This window comes from Canis lupus, chromosome X (assembly GCF_011100685.1).
Source record: "Canis lupus familiaris isolate Mischka breed German Shepherd chromosome X, alternate assembly UU_Cfam_GSD_1.0, whole genome shotgun sequence".
Taxonomy (NCBI): Eukaryota; Metazoa; Chordata; class Mammalia; order Carnivora; family Canidae; genus Canis; species Canis lupus.
Genome location: NC_049260.1, coordinates 65790818 through 65810458, shown reverse-complemented (window position 1 = coordinate 65810458; position 19641 = coordinate 65790818). Strand labels below are relative to the sequence as shown.

General features: G+C 34.3%; 1 protein-coding gene across 4 annotated transcripts in view; it reads right to left on the bottom strand.

Annotated features, from left to right (window-relative positions):
- Positions 1–19641, bottom strand: part of LOC100685327 — a 290042-nt gene that overhangs the window by 208049 nt on the left and 62352 nt on the right. For all 4 annotated transcript variants that reach the window (XR_005386378.1, XM_038587795.1, XM_038587794.1 and 1 more), the window contains exon 5: positions 13518–13556. Coding sequence is in view for 3 of the 4 variants with exons in the window: in XM_038587795.1 (XP_038443723.1) it covers positions 13518–13556 (39 nt within the window). In the remaining variant the exon portion in view is untranslated. The remainder of the gene's footprint in view (positions 1–13517; positions 13557–19641) is intronic.

Here is a 19641-nt window from a genome sequence, read left to right as displayed (position 1 = left end):
TCATAAGTGTGCTACTAAAGTACCCTCACTTATGTAACCTATCCACCCACCCACCTCCCCTCTGGTAACCATTAGTTTATTCTCTATAGTTGAGTCTTTTTCTTGGTTTGCCTCTTTTTGTTCTCTTTACTCATTTGTTTTGTTTCTTCAATTTCACATGTAAGTGAAATCATATGCTATTTGTCCTTCTCTGACTGACTTATTTTGCCTAGCATTATGCTTTCTAGCTCTATCCACATCACTGCAAATGGCAAGATTTCATTCTTTTTATGGCCAAGTAATAGTCCATTGTGTGTGTGTGTGTGTGTGTGTGTGTGTGTGTGTGTGTGTGTATGCCACATCTTCTTTAACTATTCATCAGTTGGTGGACATTGGGGCTTTTTCCATAATTTGGCTATTGTTGAAAATGCTGCTATAAACATTGGGGTGCATGTATCCCTTCCAATCAGTATTTTTGTATCCTTTGGGTAAATACCTAGTAGTGCAATTGCTGGATGGTAGGATAATTCTATTTCTAACTTTTGAGGGAAGTTCTTGCTCAATCTTCTTTCCAGAATGGCTGCACCAGTTTGCATTACTACCAACAGTATAAGAGGGTTACCCTTTCTTTACATCCTTGTCAATGCATGTTATTTCCTGTGTTGTTAATTTTAGCCATTCTGACTGGCGTGAGGTGATATTCGTTGTAGTTTTCATCTGTATTTTCCTGATAATGAGTAGTGTTGACATCTTTTCATGTGTATTTTAATCATTTTATTTTATTTTTAATTATTTTCTAAAGATTTATTTATTTCTTTTAGAGAGAGAGGGGAGGGATAAAGTTAGAAAATGTTTAACCAAACCCTGCACTGAGCATGGAGCCCAACACAAGGCCTGATCTCCTGACCCATGAGATCATGACCTAAGCTGAAACCAAGAGTTGAATGTTTAACTGACTGAGCCACCCAGATGCCACTTGAGGCATTTTCTTTTTTAAAGATAAAATCTTTTAAAAGATTTTATTTATTTATTTATTTATTTATTTATTTATTTATCTATCTATCTATCTATCTATCATCTATCTATCTATTTTAAAGAGAGATTGTGAGCTGGTGAGGGGCGGGGACCAGAGGGAGCGAGAGGGGGAAAGAATCCCAAGCAGACTCCACATTGAATACAGAGCCCAAAATGAGGCTCTCTCCCAGGACCTTGAGATCATGACCTAAGCCAAAGCCAAGAGTCAGGACATTCAGCTTACTGAGCCACACAGGCACTTGTGTTAGCCATGTTTTATCATGTCTTCTTTATCCATTCATTAGATGATGGACACTTGAGCTGTTTTTAGAATTTGGCTATTGTAGATAATGCTGCTAAAAACATAGGGGTGCATGTATCCCCTTGAATTAGTATCTTTGTATTTTTTGGGTAAATATCTAGTAGTACAATTGCTGGATGGTAGCATAGTTCCATTTTTAACTTATTAAAGAACTTCCATACTGTTTTCCAGAGTGGATGCAAAAGTTTTCATTCCCGCCAACAGTGCAAGAGGGTTACCCTTCCTCCACATCCTCCCCAACACCTGTTGGTTATTTTACTTTTGATTTTCCCCATTCTGACAAGTATGAGGTGATATCTCACTGCAGGTTTGATTTGCATTTCTCTAATGATGAGTGATACTGAGCATCTTTTCATGTGTCTGTTGGCCATCTTGATGTCCAGATGTCTGGATGTCTTTCTTGGGAAAATATCTATTTTTGTCTTCTTCCCATTTTTAAATTGGATCATTCATTTCTTGTATGTTGAGTTTTATAAGTTATTTTTTTAAAGATTTTATTTATTCATGAGAGACACACACAGAGAGAGAGAGAGAGAGAGAGAGGCAGAGACACAGGCAGAGGGAGAAGCAGGCTCTGATGTGGGACTGGATCCCAGGACTCCAGGATCACACCCTGGGCCAAAGGCAGGTGCTAAACCACTGAGACACCCAGGGATCCCATATAAGTTCTTTATATATTTTGGATACTAACCCTTTATCAGATATGTCATATGCAAATATCTTCTCTCATTCAGTAGGTTACCTTTTAGTTTTGCTGATTATTACCTTTGCTGTGCAGAAGCTTTTATTTTGATGAAGCCCTAATAGTTTTTTTCTTTTGTCTCCTTTGCCTCAAAGACATATCTAAAAAGAATTTGCTACAGCTAATGTCAAAGAGGTTACTGCCTGTGTTCTCCTCTAGAATTTTTATGGTTTCAGGTCTCACATTTAGGTCTTTTAAAGTCAAAGATGGCTTACAATTTTATATGGCTAAACAGCCAAATATATCATAATGTAAATGGTGTCTTTGTTCAAAGAAAAGTCCTTATTATCTGTTAATATTAATGGATAATAAGCATTTATTAGGAGTTTCAAAGATATAATAATTTATTCTGAAAATTATTCTTACACTATGTTAAATATGTCAATTATTTAAATTAGAATTATCAAAGCTAGAGACTAATACTTTGTGAATTTCTTAGTGTGAAATATAATCATTTGGCTGTAAGTACACATTATACACATGGTACATAATTAGTGATCCAAACCTAAACGAAACTTACTTCAAATGCAACATAGTAAATGAAATAATAGCTTATAATTACAACAGATACCATTTATTGAACCCCTACTATATGCTAGACACTGGACTCAGGATTTACTCATATTATTTCTAATCATCACAACAGTGTTGCAAGGGATCTGTTTGATCTCTATTCAGTAGATGAAAAAACTGAAGATTATAGAAGTTAAATAACTTAAATAAGGTCACACAGTACTAATATGATTAATAATTAGCTGCTTGAAGTAAAATATGGAAAATATTTTATCTAAACACAATGTGACTTCCCTGCAAAAACAGTTTTTAGCTATTTACACTTATGGGTGAATAAAATGTCTAAAAACATATGTTCCTGAGGGATAGATGAAAAAAAGAGAGCAGTAGGGCACCGTTCCTTAAGACCAAAATGGGTAAAAGCAAAAATAAAGATCATTGACTTCAAATATTGTTTATAGAAAAGCTCTGATGTGGTAAGCAGGATAGTGGCCCTTTCCAAAGATTTTCATGTCATAATCCCTGGAACCTGTGAATGTGTTATGATATGTGGCAAAAGGGAATTAAAATTGCTTAAAAATCAACCTCAAAAATGGGAAGATTATGCTGAATAATTCACATGGGCCTAGTGCAATAAATGGGCCATTAAAAGCAAAAGAGGTCAGAAAAATTCACAAAAATGTCATAAAGGAGAGGCAGAAGAGATGGAAAGCATGAGATTCAATCAGCCATGTCTGGCTTTGAAGATGAAGTGTGGGGCCTATGAGGCAAAGAATGTGAGTGGCCTCCAGTAGCTGGGAATCACTCTCAGTGACAGCCAGCAAAGATACAAGGACCTTAGCCCTACAACTGTAAGAAACTGAATTCTGACACTAATCTGAATGAACAAGGTAATGGATTTTCCCCTGGTATAATAAGAAAGGAAAAGCAGCTCTTCAGAGACCTTGATTTTAGCCTATTCAGACCTATACCAGACTTCCAATCTACAAAACTATAAAATAATAAATTGGTGGTGTGGTAAAGCCTTAAATTTGTGGTAATTTATTATGGCAGGAATAGAAAATACACTACTGGAGTTACCTTTTCCAGTGCTACTATTGAGATGGATGTCTCTTGCTACTATCTCCATATCTCAGTGTCCTTCACCTCAGACTCCTCTCTTTATTTTTTTCTCATCCTGGTATTTCCTACTCCCATTATATTTGGTGGTGAATTTATTATTTAAAAACTTACTGAAAGTTTTTCAAAGAAGGATGCTATATATGTACCACAAATAATACTAAAGATACCATTCAATAGGCAGACCTTTGCATTGACAGGGTTTATGGGTAGTAATCATTTTAACAGTTGATACTTTCCTACAGGGAGTTCCTCTGTATGATAAACATGCTGGGTATGGGGTTAGGTTTTTTACATTCCAAAAAATAAGGCATATCATGCATGTTGTCATGAATAACAGGATTTCATTCATTCTCATGTGTGAATAATATTCTACTATATATATATGCCTTCTTTTATCTATTCATTCATTAACAGACACTTAGGTTGTTTCCATATCTTGGCTGTTGTGAATAATGTTGGAATAAACATGGAAGAGTAAATATGTTTTGATATCCTGTTTTCATTTTTTTTTTAGAAAAAAATGCAGAAGTAGGAGTGCTGGATCATACTGTAGTTCTATTTATAATTTTAAAAGAAACTTCCCTGCTACTTTCCTTAGTGTCTATACCAATTTACATCCCCACCAGTAGTGCACAAGTGTTCCCTTTCTCCATATCCTCAACAACACTTGTTATATCTTGTCTTTTTGATGACAACCATTCTAACAGGTGTGAGGTGATATCTCATTGTGGTTTTGTTTTACATGTAAAAAAAAAAAAAAAAAGATGAATTCACAGAATCAGAGAGCAAAATTGCAGTTACCAGAGGCTGGGCCTTGGGAAAATGGGGAGATACTGATCAAACGGTCCAAACTATTAGAAGATGTGTAAGTTCTGGGGATCTAATATGCAACATTGTGATTATAGTCAACAATGATATACTTCAAAATTGCTGAGATGAGATATTAAATGTTCTTATCACAGAAAAATAATAATACTTATGTGATAGGATAGAGGTGTCAGGCAATGCTACAGTAGTAATTATTTTGCAATATATAAATATATCAAATCAACATGGTTGTATACCTTAAATGTATATAATGTTATTAGTTAATTATATCTCATTAAAAATATGCTTGATAACACCCAGCATCACTTACAGATTTTTAATGAATCAGTAATACTATTTGTATATTTTTTATTGGGGTTCAAATGGCCAACATATACTATAACACTCAGTGCTCATCCCATCAAGACCCCCCTCAGGGCCCGTCACCCAGTCATCCCATCCCCCTGCCAACCTCCCCTTCCACCACCCCTTTTTTTGTTTCCCAGAGTTAGGAGTCTCTTGTGTTTTGTCACCCTCTCTGATATTTCCCACTCATTTTCTCTCCTTTCCCCTTTAATCCCTTTCACTATTTTTTATATTCTCTGAATGAATGAAACCATATAATGTTTGTCCTTATTTTTCAGTGGTATACTAAAGCTGGCTTTCACTGGCTTGCTAGAGGTAATTGGTGAATTATCAGAAATTTGGCAAGCTGGTTGTTATATATAGCCATTATTAAAAATAAATAAAATAAGCTTATAATTATTTGAATTATGCTAACAACAAAGGTAGTATATGCTCAAAACTCACTTTTTGTTGTTTTACCACATTTTCTACTCCATTCTCGAGTCATTTAAATCTATTGTACGACTATATATTTCTTCCTAACTGCATCATCATGGTGGACTGAGATCAGACACAAACAGGATATCTACATCATGGAAACTGACAAACTTCTGATTCTACAAATCAAGTCTTGATTTATTGTTTTTACTCACTGTTTAGATTTATGAAAGTGAAGAAAAATATTAATGATCCAGACTAAAAGTGTGACTGTCCATGTCTGTAGCTATTCTATTGTGAATGTCACAAAACATTGTGTAAATAATCTTCTGAGATTCAAAAAGTATCATTTGATTCAACAAAGAAATAATTCATATTATTAATGAGCGAACTTTCAATATGCACATTAATTGTTGTATTTTTATAGGTCATTAACATAAAAATATCACCTAATATTTATGGTGAAATTATGTTCATTTGTAAATTGCAAATACAGAGTTCATCAAAAATCAATGAAAGCAGATAGCTGTAGCAGCACACCATGCCCAGGCTCTGCATCCAGCTGTGTGCCTCCAGCCACCATCACTTGCTGAGTCCAGATCCTCCCAGCCACAAACTCCAGCCACTGGGCTCGAACATAGGGCCCAGCCTCAAACTCCAGCCACCAGAGCATGCATCCTCCAGCCACCACAGTACTCCAGGAGATCCAGCACTGGGCTAGTGGCTCAGCACAAATTTTGCTAACACTGTCGCCCCACTCCCAAGTTATCCAGTAGGCATAGTCCCTCAGAGCTGATTTGCCTGGGTCCCACTAATGCCACAGAGAGCAAGCACAGCTCACAGCAAGCAAAGAGTCAGTGCAGATGACTGGACTAAAAGTAAAAGTGACTCAGACAGAATAGGGCATAAGCAGCACACATAAGATATTCTTTTGAAGTGCCTGGGCACTGCAGAACCTCTTCTTGATAAAGTCACTACTTTCCAGAGTAGAAGACATAGACATAGCTGAGTTTTCTTTCTTTCTTCTTTCTTTCTTTCTTTCTTTCTTTCTTTCTTTCTTTCTTTCTTTCTTTCTTTCTTTCTTTCTTAGCTTTTCTTACCTTTATTTCTTAATACATAGAAACAGACACAGGGAGGCAGACAAAATGAAGAGACAGAGAAATTTATCCCAAATGAAAGAACAGAACAAGTCCACAGCCAGAGATCTAAGTGAAACAGATATAAGTAACATGCCTGATAGATAATTTAAAGCACTGATCAGAAACGTGCTCACTGGATTTGATAAAAGAACAGAAGACATGAGTAAGACTCTTAACACAAAGATAACAAATAACACAGCAGAGATAAATGGCTTAATAAATGAAATGAGAAACATGCTTGATGGAATGAACAGCAAGATGGAAGAAGCAGAGGAAGGAATTCAGTGACCTAGATGACAGAGTAATGGAAAGTAATCGAGCTGACCAAAAGAGAGAAATTACAATTATGCAAAACAAGAACAGACTTAGGGAAATTAATGACTCCATCAAATGTAATAACATTCATATTGTAGGAGTCTCAGAAGAAGAAGAGATAAGAAAGAAGACAGAAAATATATTTGAGGAAATAATAGCTGAAAGTTTCCTTAAATCTGAGGAATTAAACAGATATCCATATACAGGTGGCACAGAGAAATCAATAAAATCAAAATCAATATCAAAATCAACAAAAACAGGCCAATACTAAGATATGTTATAATAAAATTTGCAAAAGAAAGTGATAAAAAAAATCTTAAAAGCATCAACAAAAGAAGTCCTTAAGTTACAAATTAATATCCATAAGGCTAGCTGCAGATTTCTCAACAGAAACATGGCAAGCCAGAAAATACTGGCATGATATATTCAATGTGCCGAATGGGAAAAATATGCACCTGAGAATACCCATATAAATCTATCATTCAGAATAGGAGAAGAGATGAAGAGCTTCCCAGAGAAACAAAAACTAAAAGAGTCTATGACCACTAAATCAGCCCTGCAAGAAATATTAAAGGGGATTTTCTGAGTGGAAAGGAGACACCAAAAGTGAGAGTATGGAGATAGGAAACACAAAAGCAGTAAAAATGAATATTTCTGTAAAAAAAATCAAGGAATTCACAAAATAAAAGGATGTAAAATATAACAACTTATACCTAAAATATAGGGAGGAGAGGAGCAAAGAATTGGTTCAAACTTGTGTGACCATAACTTAATATAGACTGCTAAATGCAGAAGAGGTTATACACAGAACAAATAATAAAAAAAAACAAATAATAGAATGATAAAATAAAATATAATAGTGGTAGTATATCGTTTTTGTTAACATTTTTCTGCTTCATTTAGCCAACCAGATACTTGTTAAAAGCCTGAGGATTTTTTAAGCTAGATCATATAAAACTCCCAACAGTATTTGGTTAGCAGCTGACATACTTTTATAAAATTTATTCTACATAATTAGTCTATTAACTAATTAAATTAAATGTAATCAGATATTTTATGAGTAAATTTAATGCACATATGTAAACATAATATGAATCTGTCATTAAAGAGAATATAAATTTTCAAAACTCATATTATAAAAACTTTAAAATTTTTTAATAAAAAGTAAATAAAATAAAAAAGAGACTCTTAATTATAGAGAACAATCTGATGGTTACCAGAGGGGAGGGCAGTGGGGCACTGTGTTAAATAGATGATGCAGATTAAGGAGTACATTTGTGATGAGCACTGGGTGATGCATGGAATTGCTGAATCACTATATTGTACAACTATATTGTCATATTGAAATATAGCACTGTATGTTAGCTAACTGGAATTAAAATAAAAATGTAAAAAAATCAATGAAAGTATCCTCTGAAAATTAATTGGCTATATGGAATTTATAATAAAGGATATCATGCATTTTGATATTTTTAATTATGTGCTACACACCTGAAGAAAAATTTACATATATCATACATGTTTATGTATATTTATATATCTATCTAAATCTATATTTATATATCATGCCCTTATTTTTCCAGGCAACCAATTGGGCATTTACCAGTACACTGTTGATTTATTATTTCATTTTTTAAAGGCAATTTTTATTCATTCTGCTAAAATAGTTAAGCTTTAGTACATAGATGCAAAGATAATAAATACAAAATCCCTGCCATCTAAAAAGGGCATAACATTCAAGGATAATAAGAATCCTGAGTACTTTGACATGTGGCAAAAGCAAAGATAACTATTTTTCTCTTCTCTATGAAGTGTGGTGATAACCAAAACATGAGGGAAAAGGACTCTACAAAAATTACTCTTTTTGAAAAAGATTTTATTTATTTTATTCATAAAAGACACACAAAGAGAGGCAGAGAAATAGGCAGAAGGAGAAGCATACTCCCCACAGGGAGCCCGATGCCAGACTCCATCCGGGGACTCAATCCTGGGACTAAATCTCGGGATTCCAGGATCACGCTCTGAGCTGAAGGCAGACGCTCAACCACTGAGCCACCCAGGCATTCCTAAAAATGACTCTTTAAACAGTCAACAGTACTCTCTTTGGGTCCTATGAATCAAGGGGTTAGGACTCTATATTAGACTATGATTTCTCTACAACTTCTATTCACAGAAATGCAAAACATTAACAGATATCTACTACAATGACTCTCAAGGCTGATCCTTCCTTTTAAATCCTTATAAAAAAAAGTTATGGTCTTTCATTATCTCTCAAATATACACTGTGCTCCACAATCTCTCAACCTCTTTTTTTTTTTTTACTTGAGATGACCATTCCTCATGAACTCCTAGTTGAAAAGTGTTGTCTCTTGTATATCCTTAAGAACTTGATCATCAGTTCTGAATTTACTCATCTATATGTTATAAGAAAGCTTATAGTAAAAAGTTTATGCTTGGGGCACCTGAGTGGCTCAGTGGTTGAGTGTTTACCTTTGGCTCAGGTCATGATCCCAGGGTACTGGGACAGAGTCCAGCATCGGGCTCCCCACAGGGAGCCTGCTTCTCCCTCTGCCTAGGTCTCTGCCTCTCTCTCTGTGTCTCTCATGAATAAATAAATAAAATATTTTTTAAAAAGCTAATGGCTAACATACAATGTTATATGGTAAAAAAATAGAATACTCATGGTTTATTCTAATACCCTCACATTTATATATTATTTATGTATGTTGATTCCTTTAGAGAAATCCTTGCCCCTGTCTGAATGAGGAAAAGTTTGGTAAGGATCTGTAAAGCATTTTGTAAGCCTAAAAGTATACATACACACACACACACACACACACACACCATATATATATATATATATATATATATATATATATATATATATATATATATCATATATATACAAACTTCATACACACATATATATATATATATATGTATGTATTTTGCAGATGGTAAAGCTTACAAACGTAAGCTGTTAATATTATTCCTTTTTTTTGTTACCATCACAATTTTTAAAGATAGCTGGCCTCCTTTCCTTTTCATTTTTAACACCTGTTGTTTTTGACCAGCAATAGCAAGAGGATGTAATTGCCTGAAATAAAGTAGAAAAGTCAGGAATGCTGAAAATGAATTGGAGAGCTAGCATTAAAGATAAGGATTAAACTAACAAAGAATTTTAATGGTAGATTTAGGCGGTCTGATTTTAATCAGTTGGGTTTTTCCACAAAAGAGTGTTTGAGGATAATGCCAAAGAAAGATTATTCTGAATAAAATTTGTAGTGTGTATTGGAGCAGAAGGCCAGGAGACTGCAGGATACAGCTCTCCAATACTAATATTACTACTACTATGGTGGAGAAAGAGGAGGAATAGGAGGAGGAGGTGCAGCGGCAATGGAGTGGAAGGAAGAGTAAAGGAAGAGAAATAGCTGCTACAGCTAATATTAAGCACTATATACAAAACTTAAAGCTAGGGATGCCTGGGTGCTCAGTGGCTGAGCGTCTGCCTTTGGGTCAGGGAGTGATCCTGGGTTCCTGGGATCAAGTTCAGCATCAGGCTCCCCGCAGGGAGCCTGCTTCTCCCTCTGCCTATGTCTCTGCCTCTCTCTCCCTGTCTCTCATGAATAAATAAATAAGATCTTTAAAAAATTAAAGCAAATTATCTCAGGTAATATTTACAACAATTTTAGCGTTGTCATGATCTCTATTTTGCAGATAAAGCAAGGGAAGCACTGAGCCATTAAGTAATGTGTGCAACATCACAGCTATTAAGTTTCACCTGAAATGTAAACTTAGGCAGCCTGACTCTAGAGCTCAAATTCTAAATCTGAATTCTAAATTCCAATTCTGAATAATTTAAAGATGTGATTTCTTTGAGATGCCATACCCCCAAATAATTGAATGCATTTCCAATAATACCCTTCAATTAAAAACTAATAAAAAAATTCTACAACAACCAGAAGTATCTGTAGTTAAATGAATCTGATGGCCCAAAATAAGCATTTTAATGAAATAGCATTTTTAATGAAATAGCATTTTTTTTCAGATTTTATTTTATTTATTAATGAGAGATACAGAGAAGAGAGAGAGCAGCAGAGACAATCAGAGAAAGATAAATACCATATGATTTCACTCATACATGTTATTTAAAAAACAAAACAAAACAAAACAAAAAAAAACAAAAAAAAAACAAAACAAATGAATAAAGAAAAAGAGACAAACAAAGGCAACAAAAAACTAACTCAGATTCTTAAATACATAGAGATCAAACTGGTGGTTGCCAGAGGGGAGGTGGGTGGGAGGATGGGTGAAATAGGTGAAGGGGATTAACAGTACACTTATAATGAAAGCACCAAGTAATATATAGAACTGTTGAACCACAATGTTGTGTGCCTGAAACTAAGTAACACTGTGTGTCAATTATACTGAAATTTACAAAATAATAAATAAAACTCAGGGCACTTGAGTGGCTCAGTCAGTTAAGTGTCTGCCTTTGAGCCAGGTCATGATCTCAGGGTCCTGGGATTGAGCCCCACATCAGACTCCCTGCTCAGTGGAGATTTTGCTTCTCCCTCTAACTCTGCTCCTCCCCCTGCTTATGATCTCTCTCTTGCTCCCTCTCTTTCTCAATTAAATAAATGAAAAATCTTTTGAAATAAATAAATAAATAAATAAATAAATAAATAAATAAATAAATAAATATCTTAAAAAATGAAACAGAATTTTGATAAAATTTTACTTGAAAACTTTAAGTTTGACAACCATTTTCAATTGCAAATATATTTGCTTTTTCCCATTGGGAGCTACTATAGACACTAAAAAAATAGTGTAGGCCAAAGGTGACTAGAAGCAAAAGATATATGTGAATCCTTCCAAATCTCAAAACTCAGGAGAAAGTTTGTTTCATTCCTCAAAGTAACTAAATAGAGCAACTCTACAACTAGGTTATGTCCAAGATATCTATCTTATTATTCACTGCTAATCCAATTTCCTGATTGTTTAGGTATCCAATTTAATCCCAGTATGGATGATAATGGCATATTTTTAAAAATCCATATGTTATGAGTTCATACATAAGCAATCTATACTAAGTTGATTGCCTAGAAAGCAACTTAAAAATGCATCTCTAAGTGTCATTTTCATTCCTGCTGTGTCTAACTATATGTGGTGTGTGTGTATGTGTGTGTATGTGTAAGAGAAAGCACTAATAAGTGAATTCCTGAAAATGTCCTCACAAAATATGTTTAGTCCTCTATGGGGTGCCTGGGTGGCTCAGTCAGTTAAATGTCTGACTCTTGATTTCAGGTCGGGTCATGATCTCAGGGTTAGGAGATCAGTCAGCGTTGGGCTCCATCCTCAGTGGGGAGTCCACCTGAGATTCTCTCCCTGTCCTTCTGCTTCTCCCCACTGTGCTCACTCTCACTCTCTTTCTCTCTAAAATAAATAAATAAATAGGGGCACCTCGGTGGCTCAATCGTTGGGCCTCTGCCTTTGGCTCAGGTCATGATCCTGGGGTCCTGAGATCGAGTCCCACACTGGGCTCCCTGCAGGGAGTCTGCTTCTCCCTCTGCCTATGTCTCTGCCTCTCTCTTTATGTCTTTCATGAATAAATAAATAAAATCTTTAAAACAATAAATCTTAAAAAAAAGAGAAATTATGTTTAGCCCTTTACTTTAAAGGCCAATTGTTTAAGAAAGTGAGTGATTCTACTTCTTTTGAACACATTAGATTGTGTACCTTGAGCCTGAACCCTGAGTGTGAAATGCCAAATTTGCAAAAGAAAACACACCTGATAAATCATTTATTTTCAAATAGTAATTGTAGTTTTTCTAAGTTCTGTGGCTAAAAATTGAAAAATCAGTATCTCTTTGCTGAAATACATACATGCTTTAATAATCCTTCTGGAGGCACCTGAGTGGTTCAGTAGTTGAGCATCTGCCTTTGGCTCAGGTCATGATCCCAGGGTCCTGGGATCAAGTCCTGCATTGGGCTCCCCATGGGGAACCTACTTCTCCCTCTTCCTATGTCTTCCTCTCTCTGTGTGTCTCTCATGAATAAATAAATAAACATCTAAAAAATAGTCCTCTTGTGTATTCACTTGCAAACTCTTCTCACTTGCAAAAACACATCTTTGAGACAATAGTAAATTAATTATGAGAAATTTTCTGGTAAATAGATATGTTACCATAAAAAAATGGATACAAACAGAAAAGTCCTCACTATTTAGAAACTCTTACAGACTTACAGAAACAAAAAAATAACACAATTGTCCAGAAATTACTTGGATAACATTATATAACCATCTCTCTCTCTTTCTTTCTCTCTCTCTCTCTCTCTCTCTCTCTCTCTCTCTCACACACACACACACACACACACACACACACAGCTTGAATAGTACAGAAGAGAAAGGAGGTGACCATGTATTCAAAAGCCATGACATCCAAAAGCCCAGAGCCAAAAGAGATCAGGTGCTAGAACCTTTACAGAAACAGGATTAAATAATATCCATGCAAAATGAACCAGTCAGTCATCCAGATGTCTCCAGCTGGATATTTGGTGTACTAAGAAGAAAAGATCCCATTTGACTCCTTTTTCCCACATTGCAGACAGCTGTCAATAGTATCAATTCCAAAGTAATTTAGTAACTATACTTTGAACCATAAAATTATAAAGCTCAGTATATCCTATCTGATCTTTAAGTCTTTAGTATTGCAATAAATAATTTTTTACTTACTTCTCAATAGATTTTTTGTTGTTGCTGTTCCTATTGTTTTCTTACCTGATCTTCTCCTTGCATATCTTGCTCTTCAACTTTGTCCTATGGGAAAAAAAAATCAAGAAAATTTATAAAGAATATATAGCCAAGGAAGAAGAAACTGTATTTTAAAGAGAAGTTAAACTGTTAAGAAAGGCAAACATAAAGTGAACTATAATTTATTCACAGTGAGCTTCAATTCTACTTCTGTGGGAATTAAGCTTAAATGCATTACATACTAGTATTTTAGTGCAGTTATTCAATTATCTACAGATTGTACATTCAACCAACATTTCTATATTTCACAAAATATTTATTTGGAGACACTTTGTAAAACAGCTTTTTAAGATTAAAAAAAATCCAATTTCTTAAGCTTCTGGTATCTCTCCCATAAGATTACTGACTCTCAAGTATTTAGTTTCCACCCCCATATCCTAAGAAAAAAAATCACCTGAGTCTGAAGGCTTGTACTCTTGGCAATTTCATTTCTCAGAAAAGAAAAACATAATAAGAACAGTTTCTCTGGTCCAAATTTTGAACAAGAAAGAAGAACTATTCATAAGACCTAGAAGCCTTGAGAGAAAGTGACCATGTCATCTTATAGTTAGTAAGTAGTAATGAAGGAAGGGAATGGTAGGCATAGTCAGACACATGTCTTGCTATTAATAGAATGACATTTCCAAGCAGCTGTCCAAATAGTTCAAGTCCTCCATTACAACTGTAACTTACCTCAGGAGTCAATATAAAAAATCAACCAGCTAACAATTCTGGAATTTAAATAACTATGAATAAACTTGAGGAAATTCCTGCTCTAGAGGCTACTGAAGTGATAAATTGCCTATAGTGAGAGAATAACACAATTTCCCTAATTTTGTCTTACTGTGCAGTCAGCCATTGTGGAACCAGATATCTATTCAAACAGTTGGTGAAACATTAGTTTTTTTATCTTACATATCTTTAGTCCTTATATTTAACTGTAATTTCTATTAAGAAGGCTAGAAAAATGAGATTGTAGAATAAAGACCAAAAGATAAGGTTATTTGTATTTATCAGCTTTATAATTATTTAAATTTTTCCCCCTTGGAATGCTAAAGAATAGAAAGAAAGGGAGATGAACTTTAATTGCAAATATACATTGGTGGTAAGTCACAACAAGAGCTGTAAAAATTAAGATATGAAAATGTGTTCTATCAGCTTCCTTTACAGAACAGAGAACCATCCATTTATCTCTGGGTAAAAAGGAAGAGTACTAAAAAGGCAACAATTGAACACTGAGTTTAGCTCAACTTCAATATAAGGATGTACTGTATGTTGGCTAGTTGAATTAAAATAAAAAAAAAACAGAAAAAATATAATTATAAAGAATGAAGATAGAAAAAGTAATAATGTTTTAGAACATAGAATTAATTAGCCAGTACTCTGATATCACAGAAAGCAGAGTAAGACTTTGTCCAGTTTACATTCATAAGGAGTCTCAGTTATTTTCATATCTAGGTATTTTCTCATTCCTAGTACAATTAAAGAATTTTCATTTAATATAAGTTCCTCAGGCAGCCTGGGTGGCTTAGCAGTTTAGTGCTGCCTTCAGCCCAGGGCGTGATCCTGGAGGCCCGGGATCAAGTCCCACGTCAAGTTCCCTGCATGGAGCCTGCTTCTCCCTCTGCCTGTGTCTCTGCCTCTCTCTCTCTCTCATGAATAAACAAATAAAATCTTTAAAAAAATAATACAAGTTCCTCAAATTTTGCCATCCATTAACACAGTGTTCTGGGGGTACTTCTTAAATAAACTGATGGGTTTTTTCCCCTTCTATTTATTATATTTAGAGCTACTGAAATTTAACTTCTTTATATTGGGAAAGAAGAAGAAATAAAGGCCATTTAATGAAAAGGGTTCACATGCCAGAAAGGTTTATATTTTCTGAGATGAGAGATAAAGATTTTTAAATTTTGTTCTTAGATAATCTCCAAAGAAGTTCGTTGCAGGTAAAATTAACTTGAATGAGTTAATTCTTGAAGCCAAAATCAGAAAAGAAAAACTGATAAGAAAAGTTTCTCTGGTCCAAATTTTGAACAAAAAAGAACTATTCATAAGACCTAGAAGCCAATCTTTCCTTCTGATGCTGGGCAGTAAACCATCTGCTTTGTCATCATGTAAATCACATTCCATTCTGTTAACAGGGTTACAACTTACTACCATTTGTTATAGCAACATGGGACTAAGGAGCAACTGGATATATTTTGAAAGGAATCTGTACAGTAATCTCTATATTTCCCAGGGTTGAAGCAGGGAGCAACAGCCTGAATATCTGAAAACACTGCCTGCCAGTCTGATTTATCTGGAATTTTTTAGTGTGCATTATGATGAGTTCCATCATGGAAGTCAAGGTAGATATAGATATTTTTACATCCTTCTACTCAATATTTCAAGAGGTGTCATATAGGAAAAAAATTTTCACGTCTTGTATTTCATTCCCAACTTCATAGTACATGAAATTTTATATAAAACTGAGCAATAGTGGCATAAGGAAAGCAAAAGTGTTTTTCTTCTTTTTCTCAATTTCTCAGATACAAGAAAATATTCCATAAAATACACTTTAACCCACACTTGATATCATTTTCTATACTGAAATGTTGGATACAAAAAATAACTTAGAGTGATGGATTCTGCCCCAGATTTAATCATGAGCTAGACAGACTAGCTAAATTCAGAAAGAACACAGAAATACATTAATTTTCCATATGATAAAAGGATAAATTGATTTGGATTATAATATGTAATTTTTGAAATATGATTATAACCATTCCTTCTATTTTTCCATTTAAAAAAATTTATATACAGTTGATTATTTCCCAATTTCTATTTTTCCTATAATAATGATCAACTGTAAATCTTTGAAAAGCCTTCCCAAACTCTTTAAATGGCACTGATAGTAATTATGGTGATCTGTGATACCATTGGCTTTGATAAACTTTTAAGGACATCACTTGAAAGCTATAGTTCCAATTACTTGATTCCAAACTCAGAAGTTTCCCTACTCCTTGGGATGTAAATCCTTGTAAGGGATGTAAATCCTTGGATTCACAGAGTTTAATTTCTAATTATAATGATATTACCTTATCGTACTTGTCAGTAATTATCTTCATATAACAAACTTTAATTATATGAGATACAATTTTCATTTATTAACTGTAAAATGCATATGAACACATCTATAAATATTGATAACATCAATAATCTGTTTTCTCTGATATTTATCTTGCCTGGATCTATTTTTTATAATTAACTCAAAGAGAAGAGGAAGTCCAGGTGCAAAAAAGATAAATCTACTAAAGACAGATTTTTAACTTCATGCTTTGATGACAAATCTATTGAATAATTTCCTCACTGCATGGGAATATACAGTTTAAAAAATGTAATTATACATTGGTATCCTCCACTAAATGTTCCTGTGTCTTCTAAGAAAAGAGAGATCTTCCACCAGGGACATAAAGGTCCTAACAAGGCTTTTAATAATACATAATACTAGTTTCTCAACAAACAAAAGATGAATATGGCTAAGTATAAAAATTAACAATTTTTTATTCCTGCTTAGCTGATTTAAAATATGCAAACTGGATAATAGCAATAGCCCGAGAAGAAAATGGTATGTTTAAGAAGGACCCAACAGAAGTAGCACAGATAAGTTTGTGATGTTTGGTTAACTTATTTCTCCTTGTCAAACAATTCATTTTTAATGTATGAAAATTTTTGCCTCAAACTTTACTACCCATAAGATTGTAACAGAATTTCTTTTACCTCTTTGGTAATATTTTACCCTGCTGAAAATTCTCTCCACAGACATATATCTTCCTTACTGGTGATTTCTTGGCTCTTTTGATACCCTCTAGATCCCTCATTCATTCTCTCCTTTGCCCATTTTCATCTCTTCTCTGGTTCCTGCTTTGATTGAGTGTAAGAATACTGAGCCAGAAGACCTGAACTCTGGATCTATCTCCATCATCTATTCATCAATCATGGAGTAAAACAAAGAAACTCTATGACCGTCAGTTTCTTCATCTATAAAACAAGCATGACAGCAACTGTCCCTAATGTTCCTTTTTTAACCTCATCCTTTTAAAACGGCTGATTTTGGTATGTATTTTAGAATGCCTGATGTTCTTTTCTTATCTTTGAGTTGTTAAAATCAGAATAGAATATGGAATGGTACTTTATAAATGGTTCCCTGCTAAATATAATCAGGTTAAAAGTCAATAATAATATGAAGTAAAGTTAAAGTCAATAATATTATATTAAGATTATTACTTCAAAATCTTCAAATTGAGCTTTCTGATCTCCACCAACACTTCCCAAGATTTCCACTATCACTTGGCATGGTGTCAGCCTTCAAAATTATATTTTTAACCCTGATTTTCCACCCTCTAACCACACATAAACCATATTTTAAATCCATTAAAATTATAATAGAGAATGTGCTAAAAAACAGATTATTTTATGACATTATTTCTTTTTATCTACACTGCTTAATTTTGTCTTTTATGATATATTTAAAATCTGTATGCATGTGATCCATGTATCTACTTTCCATTTGATATTAAAGAAATTATGATGAGTTTCTACTAAGTATACACCAAGAAGAATAGCTATATTCCACAATTGCTGATGTCTTCTCTCATTTTTCAAGTTTTATCCCTTCATGAAAGCACAGAAATAAAACAAATATACTCCTCTTTAATAAGAAATAATTTGTTATTCAAATCCTGTCCCCTCACCACTTTTTCTGTTTATTTTCCAGTCATATATTTTGAGAATTTTTCTTCTAGTGAGGTTATCATTTATTCCACCTTGGAAGTCCTAGATATCCAGGTAAATATGATGATATATATAGTATATGATATGACATGAAACATGGCTCATTTTCAGAATTTGAGTCAAAGACAGCCTTGCCAAAACTTATTGCTCAACCACCTATATGAAATCTTATCTATGACCTTTAGGAACATGAGTTACTTTTCAGTTTGATCTTCCAAAATATTATCACAACCTATACCTTAGGGACCATATAAACTTACAAAATATCATATTTCATTGATTGGAGGAGGCAGATGTATATTTGAATTTTAAAATTTCTTAAATCAGGATGTGATTGTTTATATGTGAAGAGAAAGCACTGGATAAATTTAATATAATAAATTTATTTATTTATTTATAAATTTATTTATTTAATAAAATAAATTTATTATTAAAAAAGAAATCGATACTATTAGAGTTCATCTATCATCAAATATTTCTTTTCTTTCATCCAATATTTTTATTTATTTTTTTAATAAATTAATTTTTTATTGGAGTTCAATTTACCAACATACAGAATAACACCCAGTGCTCATCCCGTCAAGTGTCCCCCTCAGTGCCCGTCACCCACTCATCCCCACCCACCCCCTCCTCCCCTTCCACCACCCCTAGTTCGTTTCCCAGAGTTAGGAGTCTTTATGTTCTGTCTCCCTTTCTGATATTTCTCACACATTTCTTCTCCCTTCCCTTATATTCCCTTTCACTATTATTTATATTCCCCAAAAGAATGAGAACATACAATGTTTGTCCTTCTCCGATTGACTTACTTCACTCAGCATAATACCCTCCAGTTCCAGCCACGTTGAAGCAAATGGTGGGTATTTGTCGTTTCTAATGCCTGAGTAATATTCCATTGTATACATAAACCACATCTTCTTTATCCATTCATCTTTCGATGGACCCCAAGGCTCCTTCCACAGTTTGGCCATTGTGGACATTGGTGCTAGAAACATCGGGGTGCAGGTGTCCCGGCGTTTCATTGCATCTGAATCATTGGGGTAAATCCCCAACAGTGCAATTGCTGGGTCGTAGGGCAGGGCTATTTTTAACTCTTTGAGGAACCTCCACACAGTTTTCCAGAGTGGCTGCACCAGTTCACATTCCCACCAACAGTGTAACAGTGTTCCCCTTTCTTCACATCGTCTCCAACATTTGTGGTTTCCTGCCTTGTTAATTTTCCCCATTCTCGCTGGTGTGAGGTGGTATCTCATTGTGGTTTTGATTTGTATTTCCCTGATGGCAAGTGATGTGGAGCATTTTCTCATGTGCATGGTGGCCATGTCTATGTCTTCCTCTGTGA